The sequence below is a fragment of the Pollachius pollachius genome, assembly GCF_949987615.1.
Source record: "Pollachius pollachius genome assembly, chromosome: 11".
Lineage (NCBI taxonomy): Eukaryota > Metazoa > Chordata > Actinopteri > Gadiformes > Gadidae > Pollachius > Pollachius pollachius.
The window spans coordinates 21,965,465-21,980,853 of NC_136944.1; the positions used below are offsets into that span (position 1 = coordinate 21,965,465).

The 15,389-nt window shown below is 46.5% G+C and overlaps 3 protein-coding genes across 5 annotated transcripts; all 3 read left to right on the forward strand.

Moving 5' to 3' along the window:
• The first annotated feature begins 3,273 nt into the window (after positions 1 to 3,273).
• rusf1 (RUS family member 1) lies at positions 3,274 to 7,394 on the forward strand. Its single transcript, XM_079745610.1, has 14 exons — positions 3,274 to 3,600; positions 3,707 to 3,784; positions 3,893 to 4,007; positions 4,079 to 4,124; positions 4,221 to 4,253; positions 4,392 to 4,497; positions 4,721 to 4,822; positions 5,137 to 5,207; positions 5,337 to 5,521; positions 5,899 to 5,956; positions 6,046 to 6,110; positions 6,303 to 6,452; positions 7,027 to 7,092; positions 7,198 to 7,394. Exons 1-14 carry the CDS (start codon positions 3,448 to 3,450, stop codon positions 7,281 to 7,283), a joined length of 1,314 nt encoding a protein of 437 aa, XP_079601736.1. The 5' UTR covers positions 3,274 to 3,447; the 3' UTR covers positions 7,284 to 7,394.
• Positions 7,395 to 7,834: 440 nt separating this feature from the next.
• Positions 7,835 to 9,851, forward strand: LOC307083323 (gypsy retrotransposon integrase-like protein 1). Its single transcript, XM_079747167.1, has 7 exons — positions 7,835 to 7,981; positions 8,071 to 8,103; positions 8,193 to 8,225; positions 8,390 to 8,623; positions 8,720 to 8,823; positions 9,215 to 9,380; positions 9,643 to 9,851. The coding sequence occupies exons 1-7, from the start codon at positions 7,880 to 7,882 to the stop codon at positions 9,682 to 9,684; spliced, it is 714 nt and encodes a 237-aa protein (XP_079603293.1). The 5' UTR covers positions 7,835 to 7,879; the 3' UTR covers positions 9,685 to 9,851.
• Positions 9,852 to 10,405: 554 nt separating this feature from the next.
• On the forward strand, positions 10,406 to 14,617 carry elob (elongin B). Of its 3 annotated transcripts, none has more exons than XM_079745696.1 (4): positions 10,406 to 10,550; positions 11,533 to 11,667; positions 12,339 to 12,447; positions 14,465 to 14,617. In XM_079745696.1, exons 1-4 carry the CDS (start codon positions 10,548 to 10,550, stop codon positions 14,575 to 14,577), a joined length of 360 nt encoding a protein of 119 aa, XP_079601822.1. In that variant the 5' UTR covers positions 10,406 to 10,547; the 3' UTR covers positions 14,578 to 14,617. The 3 variants fall into 3 exon arrangements, with proteins under 3 accessions (XP_079601822.1, XP_079601821.1, XP_079601823.1); XM_079745695.1 differs by lacking the exon at positions 10,406 to 10,550 and adding an exon at positions 10,571 to 10,844; XM_079745697.1 differs by lacking the exon at positions 10,406 to 10,550 and adding an exon at positions 11,188 to 11,291.
• The last annotated feature ends 772 nt before the right edge of the window (positions 14,618 to 15,389 follow it).

The window sequence follows — 15,389 nt, forward strand, 5'->3', positions numbered from 1 at the left end:
TGCTGCTGTTAATTGCTTGCTGTTGTGGCAGTTTTGTTGCATCATTACACTTGCTAGTCTCCTTAGTAGCATGCGATGCAAAATGTAAATGAAAATGTAAATGATGTTAATCAGGACAAGTGAAGGAGCAATATATTAAATATCTATATCTGTTTAATATTAAGCAGCTAGAGGTTTTTGTATAAAGTGGTAACCCAGCACTGAAGAACATACTTTTGCCTGACTTTTCTATAACTCTATAAATCTATTAGTCTAAACTCCTCTTGCCTGGTCAGTCCGTTGTGTACATGGTAACGGGCCTGGGGTTGTGTGTATTACGTGGGTGGCGTGTTGGGTATTGCTTGTCACACAGCTATTGTTATCCGTTGAATAAAGATTTTTTTTTTGACACAGATAACAATCCCTGAAACTTAGTTCACAGACACACCTAGTAAAGCAACGTTAAGCGAGCGTGAAGCCCACGCCAAAGCGCTTAGCTCAGGTCAGGACTTGTGAGGACACTTTGCTTTTGCTTTGTTTTTCAACTCCAGAATTCCCCTGTACAATTTAGTCATTTTACACCCACATTACACGGCCCTTACGAGAAAGCTATGTGGAAAAACAGGAAGCTTTTCCTCAGTTATTCATGGTTCTCATCGACGGACCTGTTGACAGATTGACACGCTGAAGGATCAACAAAGCAAAACAATACAAGCCTTAAGCCCTCATTAAAAGAAGAATGAAGAGATCTGGTGAACTGATCAGTCGCACTGAACTCAGGGGGAGGGCAGCCATGGATCGGTTCAAAGCAGGCATGACTTTAACTGATACACCCCGACGACTACAAGTAGCTATGAGTCACCGAGCCAAGCCCAAAGAGAAGCTCTGATTCATCCCAACTCTCCTACCTGGCTTTCAAGTCTTTTGTGTAGATGACAGATAAGGATTCAGTTTCTCAAGTTCTTAAAAAAAACAACCAAACAGAAAGCCAAGGACGACACCAAATAATATACAAGTTAAATCATATATAAGTTAAAAGAAAATAAGTATGTATTGAAAATGTGTGTGTATCCGAGTGAGATTGTGTGTGTGTGTGTTTGTGTGTGTTTGTAAGTGTAGGTCTGTGTGTGTGTGTGTGTGTGTGTGTAAGCTACTCAATCCAGTAGACTTGACGCAGTACCCACCTATTTGAGCCTTTTCTGGATCTATCCCCAGGTACCCTCCCTGGTAACGCTGGAGGTTTTGAGTGGGAAAGAAAGTCTCTCGCCAAGAAAAAAGACTGGCTGTCACTTGAGCGACTATCACTTGAATGACCGTTTAAGTTAAATACTTCCTCCAAGTAGAGCTCTGTCCAAGTCAGGAAGGCACCAAAGCACCAACAGCCTTGTTCCGAGCCTTTGGTTTCCTTTGAAGCCTCCTGTCAGTCTAATCTTCCACAGTTGTTGATCCACAGGACTGAGCACAGAGTGAAACCAAGCCAAACCTCCACGCCCCTTTACCTCTCTCTCTCTCTCTCTCTCTCTCTAGCTCTCTCTCTCTCTCTCTAGCTCTCTCTCTCTCTCTAGCTCTCTCGCGCTCTCTCTCGCTCTCTCTCTCTCTCTAGCTCTCTCTCTCTCTCTCTATCTCGCTCTCTCTCTCGCTCTCTCTCTCTCTCTCTCTCTCTCTAGCTTTCTCTCTCTCGCTCTCTCTCTCTCTCTCTAGCTTTCTCTCTCTCGCTCTCTCTCTCTCTCTCTCTCTCTCTCTCTGTTTCCCTGCCACATATTATCCACGTTTTATGACAAAAGCCACACACCAGCCGTGTCTACATTGTTCTGCTGATCAAGATTGTTTAACCGTCTCGTTTCCTCAGCCATCACCTTTTTTCATATCCTGCCACATGTGTACAGCGCTGTCCTAAAACACCACCAGCTACACATTCCGACAGCGCAGGTGTGTTCCAACCTGCCCTGCATGGCCTCGGGGTAATTCAACCCTCAACCCTATCTTCTCTCCTGTCACCTCCCTCCAAAGTCTCAGTCACAAGTTCCTCCACAAATAAACCTTAAGGTAAAAAAAGGTGTCATGTGGTTTCGCCTCCATAACCAACAACTCTAGTGTAGGCACACTGGAATACTCTTGAGGGCCTTGCATGGTGCTGTGTGGGTCTCTCCAGGTGAATTTGTTTGACAGGGGAGGTGAACAACCATGGCAGTCTCCTCTGTGTTCTACGACCCAAAGAAGATCAGACTAACTCTTTTTAATCCAGCTCTCTGTGTGACTGGCTTGGTTTACAAGTGTCTCATCCCCCATTACCAAGTTGTCGCTATCATGAAGACAAAGCTTGGCAAGGGGAAGGTTCAGGAATGCTAAGCAGCGTATTCTGAGTAATGAATGACTCATGGTGTCGTGCTAGAGAAGGAGCCCCCTCTATTATTCTCATGGCCTACAGTTACTAACAGCTATAGTTAGTGTTCACCCAGGCTGTTTGTGTTGTCAGGTTGGAACTATAGTCAAATACGAGGTGCACACTGCCTACTTTATTTAAAGTATGTGCTGTTGAAATGTCTGTTAATGTTTACTTTTGCTTTTAGTATGTGTTTTATTAGTAGAAATATTAGTACAAAGTACAAATATGCTCAAACTATACTGAAAAGAAACAATAACAGACTTCAACGTGATATCACTTAAAATTAACTATATGTTTGGAACTATGTACATATCTTTCAATAAGGAGGACTCTTTGTAGAAGGATGTAAAAATATGGTGTGTCCGTTCTTCATTTGTTGACCAAATTACTCATACTCCCTGTTATATTTAAAACGTTTAATATTCCTCACATTTTCCTCTCTCTCTCTCTTTCTCTCTCTCTCTCTCTCTCTCTCTCTCTCTCTCTCTCTCTCTCTCTCTCTCTCTCTCTCTCTCTCTATCGCTCTCTCTCCCTCTCTCTCTCTCTCCTTCCCTCTTTCTCTCTCTCTCTCTCTCTCTCTCTCTCTCTCTCTCTCCCCAGTATCCCTACCTGCTCACCCTTACAAGCTTATTGCATGAGAAACAAGCATTTACATCGACAAAGAAGGTGAACAATAAAGAGGTCAAAGTATAAAAAGTTAAATACAAAATATATATACATATCAGATATTAGAATCTCTCACACACACACACGCACACACACACACACACACACACACACACACGCGCGGTCCAGTCTAATCTTTGATTTCCGCGCACTTTTATTGGTAGATCCTCTTTGAAACGGAACCAATGTGGAGCTGCTAGGTTAATGACGCAGACGGACAAAACACGGAAGTACGGCTGAGCAGGACCAGACAGTAGCCACTGTCTACGGCACGTAGCTCTGCGAATCTTCTTGAAAGTGTCTCATTGCAGTTTATCACCTATTGTTGCTTCGCTGATTAAATATATGCATACATACATGCATGCACTTTTCGCATATCCGACCGTGAGCCTCAGGGGATCATAAACGATCAATAAATGGAGGGAAACAGACAGGTTGTCCTGGCCACCGAGACGTATGGCTCTGGAGAGTCCTGGGAGTATGTGGCTCACGACGGAGCGATGGAGAGGAGGAGGGACGGTCGCGATTGGGCGTCCGGAGGAGAGAACTATGTGATCGGCGTGTTTAAAGTGAGCAGCATGCACATCTTTCCCTCAAATCTGTCGTTGTAAAACACACATTCGGCTGATTCAAGTGCAGTCTACACGTGTACACAATAGATCCTGATCGTTTCAGAGTGTGTTCCTGCCTCAAGGCTACCCGGAGAGCGTCAGTGCAGACTACCTGCAGTATCAGTTCTGGGATACAGTGCAGGTATGGTAAACGCCAGTCTACCGCACACACCTTTCAAGTGATCGACTTCACGACACTGTCGCAAACTGCCAATTAACGTCACTGATTGACCGACCCTTCCAATAAAAGGCGTTTGCCAGCTCCCTGTCTGGGACCCTGGCAACTCAAGCCTCGCTAAGAGGAGCGGGTGTGGGAAACCAAGGGGCCACCGTCGCCGCTGCCACGATCACCTGGTTACTAAGAGGTTATAACACCACCACACTTATTGGGTTTAAAGACTGATTGTCTTATTAATTCAGTTGTTTTCTCTGGTAGATGGAACTGGGATGCTGGGAAGAATCCTGTTTGCCTGGCGGAAAGGGTATTTATTAAGGCTATTTGTCATAATCTGGCATGTTGATAATATGGAGATGACTTGTTATGACTGTGTCATCCATCATTTCGTTAATTTCCTTAGGACTAAGCTGGACTCTGAGGCCAAAATATGGAGGTAAGTTAAAAAGCAAAAAGTACTACTACTAATAACACTGTTATAGCAGTTTTTAAACAGTTTTCATGTCTTCATTTAAATAGCCTACTCTTGAGTCCAACGCAACCATTTCAGTTCTTTATCATGGTACTTCGCCAGGCTGTTCGCAGATGTGCTCAACGACTTTGCAATGTTCATGGAAATCGTTGCTCCAAACTTTCCGGCCTCCTTCACATTGATTGTGTGCACTGCGGGAATATTCAAGGTAAGAAGTATCCAAGTCTGTGTGACATAACCAGTGCCATCACCTCATTGCGTGTGTGCGTGTGTGTGTGTGTGTGTGTGTGTGTGTGCAAGACCGTAAAGCGATTGTTGAAATATTACAAAATATACATATTTACATAGATTCAGTGTTGTAGCTAACTCTATGTGCATCAAACGTTTGTGGACTGTTGTATCTGAATGTCTCATGGTTCGGTGTCTCTCAGTCGATCGTGGGTGTGGCCGGGGGGGCGACCAGAGCTGCTCTGACTGTTCATCAGGCCCGCAGAGACAACATGGCCGACATCTCTGCTAAAGACGGCAGCCAGGTGCCTTTGTTCAAATCCACATCATAGAACCTCCATGTTTACTGTGGCGTAACAAAGTAAAGTTTGTAGTGGCTTGCACACATAATAGAAACCATGAAATAGATAGATGGATAGATATAACTGTTGGTAAAGATATCTATGTGTAATGCTAATGATTTTTGTTCGTACAACTATGGAATGGGGCTTCACAATAATGAAGTATAGTAGGAGCATAATACTGAAGAAAAGATCACGAGTCAACAGCCAAGTCTATGACAGGTTGGTTTTCATAATAATCTAGAGGTGTCTCATTAACATTTCTGTTTCCCTGACAGGAGACGTTGGTCAATCTGGCAGGACTCCTGATCAGTTTGGTATTAATCCCCCTGGTCACCGACAATCCTGTGTAGGTATCGCACTCACCCCTACGACGCCGAAGTTTGCTACAGGCAAATCGAATGTAATTCATGGATCAAGCATCAAAATCGAACGTGTCTTTCAACTTTCATCTCTTCCATGTCTCCGCTCATGGCAGCCTGACCCTCAGCCTCTTCTTCCTCTTCACCGCGCTCCACCTCTTCGCCAACTACAAGGCCGTGCGCTCCGTTGTCATGGAGACCTTCAACGAGGCGCGGCTGTCCATAGTGCTGCAGCAGTACCTGAGTGACGGGCGTGTCCTCAGCCCGGCGGACGCCAACCGCCAGGAGCCCGTGTTCCTGGGTGAGAGGGTCAGAGGTCGCCTAGACTCTGCAGAGCCTCCCCCCTTTACTCCCTTGCCCCCCCCCTTTGTCCTGCCACTTAAAAATAGTACTTAGCATTGTGTAGCATTATATCCTAGCTATCTCTGTTGTATGCGGGGAATTGGTTAACCTAGTGATTTTCAGTGGCACTTGGATCTATGAACATCCTTACTGTACCGACAGAGATATATCTTTTCTCTTTCCTCTGACAAATGTAATTATTGTAACTCGCTTTGGATAAAAGCGTCTGCTAAACGCCCTAAATGTTAATGTAAGGAAGACACCTCAGTTGGTCTGGAACGGGGTGGAGCTGAGTCTGTGTTCACTCATTCTTTAAACGTGGATCTGTTTTTACAGACTTCAGGAGAACGGCGTCCATCAAGTATGGGGTCAGGTTGAAAGATGTCGCCCAAAGGTATTGTAACGTACTCTGCTTCACTCCGAAATCTTGACGCTGTGCAGACATTGAAGACCATTTCAGACTTTATGACTGTTCCCCTCTAGCCAGGAGGAGCTCCAGCTGGCCGTGAAGAACAACAGCAAGCCGTACCTCCTGGGGTTGAAAAATGGTATGTTTGATTGTACAATTGTTAGTGCTTGGCACTTCTTGCTATGAACCTCCTAAATGTCGCTATGGATAAAAGCGTCTACTAAGTGCCCTAAATGTAAATGTTTGTGGAACTGACTTCTTCGTTCTGGCCCACAGGTATTGCACCATTTACAGGTCTGTGTTTTTATGACCGTGTGTTGGTTCCTTGCAGGCTGCGTTTCTGTGTGTTTGGCTCCCCAAGTGTCGGCGTGCGACCAGATCCGTGCGGCGAGCCAGGCCATTTGTCTCCGGAGCCTGCTGCAGCTCTCCGCCGCGGAGGAGAGCGACGCTCCGAAGAAGCTTCTGACGTTAAAAAGCCCATGTGAGTCCAATGCTGCTTCCCACGGGTTCATGCACACGCTAGGCGGCTGTCCCTCAAATAATGACGAGAGCGGGTCCGTGATAGTAGACAGAAAACGAATGCTGACTGTGTACGGCATTGCCTTCCAAAGTTAAAATATTAACTTTTTGCCGTCCCCATATGTTCATAATTTTATTTTTTGTATAGCTTTCTAGTAACGTGCATTGCTAGAATAATTACTTAAATAAATACTCTCCGAAATTATTTTATTTCATTCCAATCTTTGTAAAAAACATACCACGTCACCTTAACAACGTATCGTCACACGTGTTCCGCTCTGCCGTCCTGGAATTCCGTCAGACTCTGTTTGTTTTTCCCGTGCGGTCCGGAAGGTGTCGTACGAGAGCTGTCTGCCCGTCCGTCTGATCGCGTGAACACACAGCGTCACTCACACTACAGCCCTGACTGTAGTGTGTATTGCATAGCTGTATTGCATAGTTAGATTGTAAATCTGTCTGTCAAGCTTTTATATGAACAGTAGTGCTACAAAGGCGTTGCCCAACGAGACACTTAACGACTTTATTATCTTTAAAAGGTCCGTGGGAAATGGTTTGCAACAGCCACACGCTAATGGACCGGATGTTTGAGGCGTTTCTTAAGGGTGAGTCATGCTGCAATGATGATCTTTACAGGGAGTCTTTTTGTGTATTTGTCAGATTGCTGGGATTGATGTTGATTGCTGAATCTTTCTGCTGTAAACCTATAGGTGTTGAGTCGGCTGGATGGCAAACACATCGTACTCTGCTGGACTGGGATGAGTGGAGGGTGCAATGGAAATCGAAGACCAACTAAGTGTTGATTTATGTACTTTTGTTTTTTGATTTATGTACTTTTACGTTTTCAACGTTCATTCTCAATTTCAAAAATATCTTTCCTGTAATTTTTAATTTTGTACAAATAAAATGTAAATCATATTTAATGATGGTCTGTCTTTTCCCATGTATGTATTTTAAGAACCTTATAATTTGTAATAAGAATAGTGGCTATAAAATGGCCAATGCTGGGTCATGTTCTCCTAAAACAAGTTAATATGTACTTTATCATCTCCGATACAACTAATAGGTACAGCATTAGACCCACTTATTTTTGGCTAGCATTAGACCCACTTATTTTTGGCTACATACATGAATAGACCACGTAAACTCTTCATAAAGAGATATATTGCGGCATTCAAACATCTGCAATCACTTGTTAAAAACTGGTTTCACCGAAGTAGTGTAACATAAGTATAGCTGTTTGATCAGTCTGACACTAGGGGACGCTGTAGCCCATGGTTTAGATTTCATGAACGAGAAGGACGAAGAAAAGGAACACTAACATCCGTTCGTTGGGTATGTTATGGATGGAAACCTCACCGGAGCCACCAGGTTGTTTAGTTTTTTAGGAGGATGTCTGGCTGCTGGGTGGTTGTGACGGACCCACAGCTGCTGCAGACCAGCAGCATAGATTCCTTTCCCCGGTTCTTCCATGGGGGGTACTGCCGTCCACAGGTAACACACGGCCGGCCACAGGTAGCACAGCTGCGAGGAACTATTTGTAACTGTCTTTAATCACATCATTTTGTTTTTGCATTTCACAGGGCATTCAATGGGCCCCGGATGACCCATCCCATGTAAGGATTGGACTTTATACGACTATAGTGAATCTTAAATCCTGTCATGTTTGGTTCTTTGTGTCGATGACAAATTACATGTTTTATAGATGGACTGTAAAGATGCTGACAACTTAATAAAGGTACAAACACACTGTCTACATTTCCACTTTCAATTTTATCATGAGCTAATTATGTTGGATTCCGTCCAAAAATGTGTATTTCGTTTTAAGGAAATTTGTGATTTTACTTTGAGTGCTAAAGCTTTCCTCTAATGCCATTTTTGTTTTCTAATTTTAAACCCAAGGTCGAAGCTCCATGGGAGTGGCTGTGTCTGGAGGTCCTGGGCCCCGTGCCCGCCACCCGTAACGGGCACCGCTATGTCGTGACGGTGACCGACCTCCACTCAAAGTGGGTGGAGGCCCTCCCCATGCGGGCCTGCGTCTTTGCCCAAGTCGTCCGGCACATCGTGGACGTCGTCAGGCACTTTGGCTACCCGCTCGGGGTGCTAACCCGACTTCCCCGGGCCTTAGTGCAGCAGGTCAGAGACCGGCCAATGGAGATGACCACCGGGAGAGTCTCGTAGACGTCGTGGTTTAATAATGCGTGTACCGGGTGTTTTTTCTTTTATTTGTAGATCAACGTGGCGTTGAGGGAGCCGCTCTCTATGTCGTCCTCACTGTTGATATTCCACCAGCAGACTGGCAGCATGGATGTCGCCACACAGAGAGCAGTGGGCAGGTGGGCTGACTATTTAGATGAGGCTTGGTTTTGTTACGTAAGCGGAACAAGGCTAAATGTAATATGTGTCAAGGTAGGGGGGGGGGGGTAGGGAGTAGCTCAGGAGGCAGGGCAGGTCGTCTGGCAGCTAGAAGGTGGCTGGTTTGATCCCCAGTTCCTCCTAGTTAAGTGTTGAGGTGTCCCTGAGCGAGACACCTCACCCTGATTGCTCCATCCCAGGCTTGGAGGAGCCGGGGATCGAACTATTAACCTTCGGGTTACAAGGCATCCCCGCTCTACCTCCTGAACTGAGCTATGCCTCATACGTCATGGGTCAGGGGCCACCTCTCTGATGGTTGGGGGGGGGGTAACTCATTGTGACGGAGAGCACTCTGCTCCTGTGCCCTGACAGGATGGTGGGCGAGCTGGTGCAGGACCATGCAGCAGACTGGGACGTGTTCCTCCCAGCACAGGTCTTTGGGCTGTGTCTCCAAGAGCACTCCACGACCAGGAAAAGCCCCTTCTCAGTGCTCTTCGCTAAGGAGGTGGAGCCAGTCAGGACGCCCAGACCGCTCACTGTAAGGCTCGTCATGTTTTTCCAGGTTTTCATGAAGGCAGTGGGCACTGTTTTGACTTTGGAAAGTGTTTAAAAAGACCCAGCCCTCCATGTGAGGCACAGACCTAGCCACCAGCTGAAGCAAGCTTTTCAATACTGGATCCATTTAAAACCTTTTATAATGATCAGTTGGTTTGCTAAATGAGGATTATTTTGGTCTGTTTTATTTCAAATGTTGATAATTGAAAAACAATGTGCATTTTTTTGTGTCCTTTCTCCTCCAGTGCACTTCCAAGATCCAGAAGAGTGTGTTTGTGGTTAATTAGTGGTCAAAGCTGTATTCGTTAAACATTGTCCCAGTTGATCTGGGCACCGGAGTTGTTCCGTTAATTTAACTTTTTATACGTGTGTGTGTGTGCGTGCATGCGCGCCTGTGTGTGTTGAACTTTGAAAGTGTGCTGGTGACATTTGAAAATAAATAACTTTTATCCGATTTAATGTGTGTTCTTTCTAAGAAACACCACAGACACATGCAATAACGCTGCAGTACGTTGCTTGTCTGTACCATTAGAATAACACAATGTACCTAGCACATTACAGTAATACATTTCAGTCATGACGTCCAAGATTGGTTGTACCCGACCTACAACCGGACAGATTTAAACCAATACAGAATGTACAACAAACCCATAGCCTTACAAAAAAAAAATAAGCATGGAACTAAAATGTGTATTTTACAGTTAGGCATTGTGTTCCCAATTATTTCTATCATACAAACGCATCTAGAACTGCTCCTTTTTGAACGCGTCGGTAACGTAACGATAAAAACTACACAGAAGTAATGGACACCATAACTAGTTCCACCCTGCACAGAGAAGTAGTGGGCACCATAACTAGTTCCACCCTACACAGAGAAGTAGTGAACACTATAACTAGGTCCCCCCCTGCACAGAGAAGTAGGAGTGAACACCATAACTAGGTCCACCCTGCACAGAGAAGTAGAAGTGAACACCATAACTAGGTCCACCCAGCACAGAGAAGTAGAAGTGAACACCATAACTAGGTCGCCCCCCTGCCCACACTTTCCGGGCCCCGGCAGCTGCGTGCGGCGGCCAGCTGTTGTTGTCCTGTCGCGCAGCGTGCTGGGAGAGCAGCGGAGGCGGAGCTGGTGTGCAACCGACCCAGAGAAATGGTGAGTGGGCGAAAACATATTAGCTCGTCGTTTTCGGGGGCTAATATCCCCGGTGTCTGATGACACTCGGAGCGGTTTGTGTTTTTCGAATCGCTAACATATCCTCTCGGTGTCCGCGGTGAGGGAACCGAGTCCGGCCGGACCCGAAACGAGCCACCGGGTTGATGGTGGTCTTTGTTTAGCGAGCTAATGCTAGCCGTCTGGGTCTCTTCCCCTCTATCCGATCGACGGGGCTGTAAATAGCCGTCGTTGCTGTTGATTACACCGGCCTCAGCGGCCATGGTGGGGCTCCAGGTAAACGTGTACGTCTATGAAAAGTGGTGATTATCCGAACAATGTCAACTCTTGGGAGTGGATCGGGGGTGAGGAGGATTGGGGAAGTTGGCTCTGGGTGAGATAGCCGCTAGCATTCGGCTAACCTAGCCTCTCCCGAGTCGCCTGTGTTTCAGCTGCGGATCGGTTCCCGTTTCAGATCTGAACCTTACACAAAACAACAAATCAGCCACGACACAACCGCTGTGCCGGTTGTTAACTGGTTGTGTCGCTTGTGTCTCCGAACAGGCAGACAACACTTGTGTAGCAGCTAGCTGTCGGTTAGCGGCTAGTTAGCGCCCCCCCCCCCTGACGTGAGCTGGTCATCACCAAGCATGAGATCATCTGACACGGGAATAGACCGGCTGCAGGTCCGGGAAATTACGCCACTGCAGGGGTTATTACAAAGTTTAAAGTGATTTATAAGAGGTACCTGACACTGCTCTCTTGGCTCATGCAAAGCTGTTAAAGGGAATGAATGACCTTGTTGTGAAGGGGAATTAAAAGTAAAATACTCAAAGTGAAAAGTCTTTCACCAGTACCCTTTCCCAGTGTGGCCCCCTGCGTTAATCAAATGCTGTTAGCTGATATGTGTGTATTCCTGTCATATGAACCCTGTCGGTTTTATTGCTGTCCTAACGTCTCATTACTACCCATCGTCTCCCATCAGGATGTTTTTCTAATGATCCGACGTCATAAGACGACCATCTTCACTGATGCGAAGGAGTCCACGACAGTATACGAGCTGAAGCGCATCGTGGAAGGTATTCTTAAGAGGTCGCCAGAGGAACAGAGGCTTTATAAGGTGAGGTCAGGTACGCCTGAGGTACTGGTGTAACACAAGATCCGGTCATGGATGGTTGAAAGTTGTTGCCTTTGAATATGTTTGAAAGACAAAAGGGTCATCGACAGCCAGCAGCTGTAAACATCTATCTTCTAATGTTTCACGTTTTCTGATGCAAACTTGTTAAACTGACACCAAGGGTAGTTGATGCTCAAAGAAACTTTGTGCTGATACTGGTATCAAATATCGACCCCGCCTATGGCAACACACCACTTTCAACACACCAGTTTGTGGTTAATATATCAGTGCCTTAACTCTGGTCCAAATCTTGGGCCCATGGCACTTCCCAGATCGGGTTCAGATTTCAACGTCAATGAAATCACCTGATCAAACATTCTATTGTATTTACAGTAGGGGCGCCACATGACAGATCCTCAGGTTACCTGTATACATATATACATCCTTTATAGTTATTGCCCTCAAAGGTGCTGTAAGTGTGGATTACACATGATGAATTTCAGCGCTGAATGCTCCTTGTTGTTGTTCCGGCCCGTCTGTGAATCGGTGCGGTCGGGATCACCTTGAATGTATTTGCCTGCTACCTTTTGAGCACGCTCTTCATTGAGCGTGGCACCGACCTGAGCCGTCTACTGTCTTAACAGAGCAGCGTTCTCTCCCCTTGTGTGCGTCAGGATGACCTGTTGCTGGACGACAGTAAAACGCTGGGAGACTGTGGCTTCACAAACCAGACCGCCCGGCCCCAGGGCCCCGCCACAGTGGGATTAGCTTTTCGTCTCGGAGGCAAGTTGATGACCGCCGCCGCCGTCGTTTGTTTCCCCGGTGATTCCGTGAGCTGAAGGAATGACGACAGGGCTTTAGACAGGGGGGAACTGAGTCCAGTGTAGGGAGCACGCCGGTTGTTTGATTATAAAACATAAGGTGACAATCAACCACCAAACCTGCTACTGATGTGCAAGTTTCGTTTGCTAATGTCTAGGGCTGTGCGAGTTGATCAATTTAGAATTTTTGCTTTAAACATGGTCCCCGTTTCTACCAGAAAATATGCCTCTCAAACGAATGCCTTGTTGTACACTCAAGTAAACCACTCGCCGTGCTTCCTACACTCCACATGAAGTTGTAAGAACACATGTCGCTCGCTGTGGAGTCAAACTCTTGTCACCCCCGCAGAAGGCTGGAGGCACGACTACACTGGTCTTTTACCACTTCCCAACGTGTAATCAGTCATTTGTGAGCGAACCATACTCACGCATGGGTCCTCATGAAAACATGTTTATACTTTGTGGATACGTTGCAAAACAAACCTTTAAATGCACTTCTCGTGGAACATTGTCCGTTTTAACCACTAAATCCGTGGTTGTTTACGTCCGTGGTTTCAGTGCAGAACTCCAAACATGGCAGCCCTCTGGGTGTATTGGTTCAAACCGACGATAAGACACGACAAGCGGATTTGAATGTTTGTTTTGCAGTTTATCACAAGGTAGCGGTGTGTTTTTCAACGGGACAGGTTTGTGAGTATAGTGAGCAGCAATAACTGATTTAGACTTTGGAAAGTGATTAAAGTCCAGTGTAGTTTTGTCCCTAGCCACCCGTGGTGGTAGCAGTGATGCAATAGTGTTCATACAGAGGTCAGCAGTCACGTGTGTGTGAACTAAATTAAAACAAATAAACTTGAAATTATATAGAACTGACCACTATTGCAGCTTCTAAACATTATCGTATTTTCTTCCCGGGTTTCAAATTTAATTTTCTAATATCTTTGTAGATATTTATGAGATCCGAATTTGGTATTGATTGGTCCAAAGCTTATCCCTAAATCAGGATTTGCTAACTGAATTGGATTTGGATTGGATCACGGGTCCGTTGCTTGGGGAGACCCTTCAGAACCACAGCGGTGTGCCGTAGCAATCCCCCTTTAAACAGCCCATACCGTTTCACCACGTAATTCCTGTGAGCACCGACGTGCATCACAATGAGATTGGCTGGATGATCTTGAGTGATGTGTGACATACATCCAACCCATGTCGTTAGTGTGGGAATGAAAACGTGCCTACCGCATCTTCCCTTTAATATGCATTGAGTTACATAGTTCAATATTCTATAATGTATATTCTGCGTTGTTCACTGTGTTTAGCCCTACTGTGTTGGTCACTCTGTGCACCCCTCTGTTCACCCTGTTTACCCCTCTGTTCACTCTGTGTACCCCTCTGTTCACCCTGTGCACCCCTCTGTTCACCCTGTGCACCCCTCTGTTCACCCTGTTTACCCCTCTGTTCACTCTGTGTACCCCTCTGTTCACCCTGTGCACCCCTCTGTTCACCCTGTTTACCCCTCTGTTCACTCTGTGTACCCCTCTGTTCACCCTGTTCACCCCTCTGTTCACTCTGTGTACCCCTCTGTTCACCCTGTGCACCCCTCTGTTCACCCTGTGTACCCCTCTGTTCACTCTGTGTACCCCTCTGTTCACTGTTCACCCCTCTATCGCTCTACTGCGTTCTGTAAGGCCTTGTTCACTCTGTTAACTCTCGGGTCACCCCTCGGTTCACTCTGTTAACTCTTGGGTCACCCCTCTGTTCACCGTACTCACCCCTCTGTTCACTCTCGGGTCACCCCTCTGTTCACCGTATTCACCCCTCTGTTCACTCTCGGGTCACCCCTCTGTTCACCGTATTCACCCCTCTGTTCACTCTCGGGTCACCCCTCTGTTCACCGTACTCACCCCTCTGTTCACTCTCGGGTCACCCCTCTGTTCACCGTATTCACCCCTCTGTCTCCGCCTGTCCCCTCTTGGCCTTCTCAGATGACTCGTTCGAGCAGCTGCGGATCGAGGCGTTCTCCAGCCCTCCGGAGCTCCCCGACGTCATGAAGCCCCAGGACTCCAGCAGCACGGCCAATGAGCAGGCGGTGCAGTGAGAGGCTGGCCCGGGGGGCGGGGCCTCCATGGGGGGGGCACATGAGGAAAGGGTGGGGGGGTGGGTGTTGTGTGCATACATTAGGGGGAGCTTGTGGTGGGTCACTTTGACCGGCTCATGGATCTTCAGCAGTGGGGTGGGGGGGGGGGCACAAATTCAGAATGTGGATTAATTAGTTGGGAGCGGGGGGGAGGGCAGGTGTGGTCGGAAGTCTCTTCATTAATCCAAAAATAGATGAACGCATGCTAAACACAAGCTGGCAGAATCGTCTCGACACTGTCAGACATCCATGGGGGCGTGGTGGGTCCGGGGCCGGGGATAAGACGTGTACCTCTTATTTAATTATTTCTAGTGTTTATTTAGAGTAGGGCTGTTGTGGTCTTACTTGTGTTTGATTGTTTTTTCGGGGGGAGTACGTAGGGGGAATGAGTGGGATGTGTGTATTTTTTTCAGTTTGGTTTTCATGTCGTTCTTTCTTTGTGTTTCTTTAATAAAATATTATGAAGAGTTAACATTTCGGAAATATCGTTTGGACTGGTTGTATGTGTTGAACATGTAGCTAGAGTTTGTGGATTTGTGTGTTTACTAGTCTCACCCAAAAAAGATCATGTGCATGGAATCAATCTGAAATAAAGTGGACACAGCCGCTGGCTCTCAGCTCATGTCGACGGGAATGTGTATAAAAGCTCCGAGCGCTGACCCGAGCTTAACCTGGCACTGTTTTTGATTGTATCAATGGGTTTCGTTTGCCTTGGTTTCCTCCCTTAGATGATGGCTATAACGACCGACTCAAGTCCCTCATTTGGCTCTTTG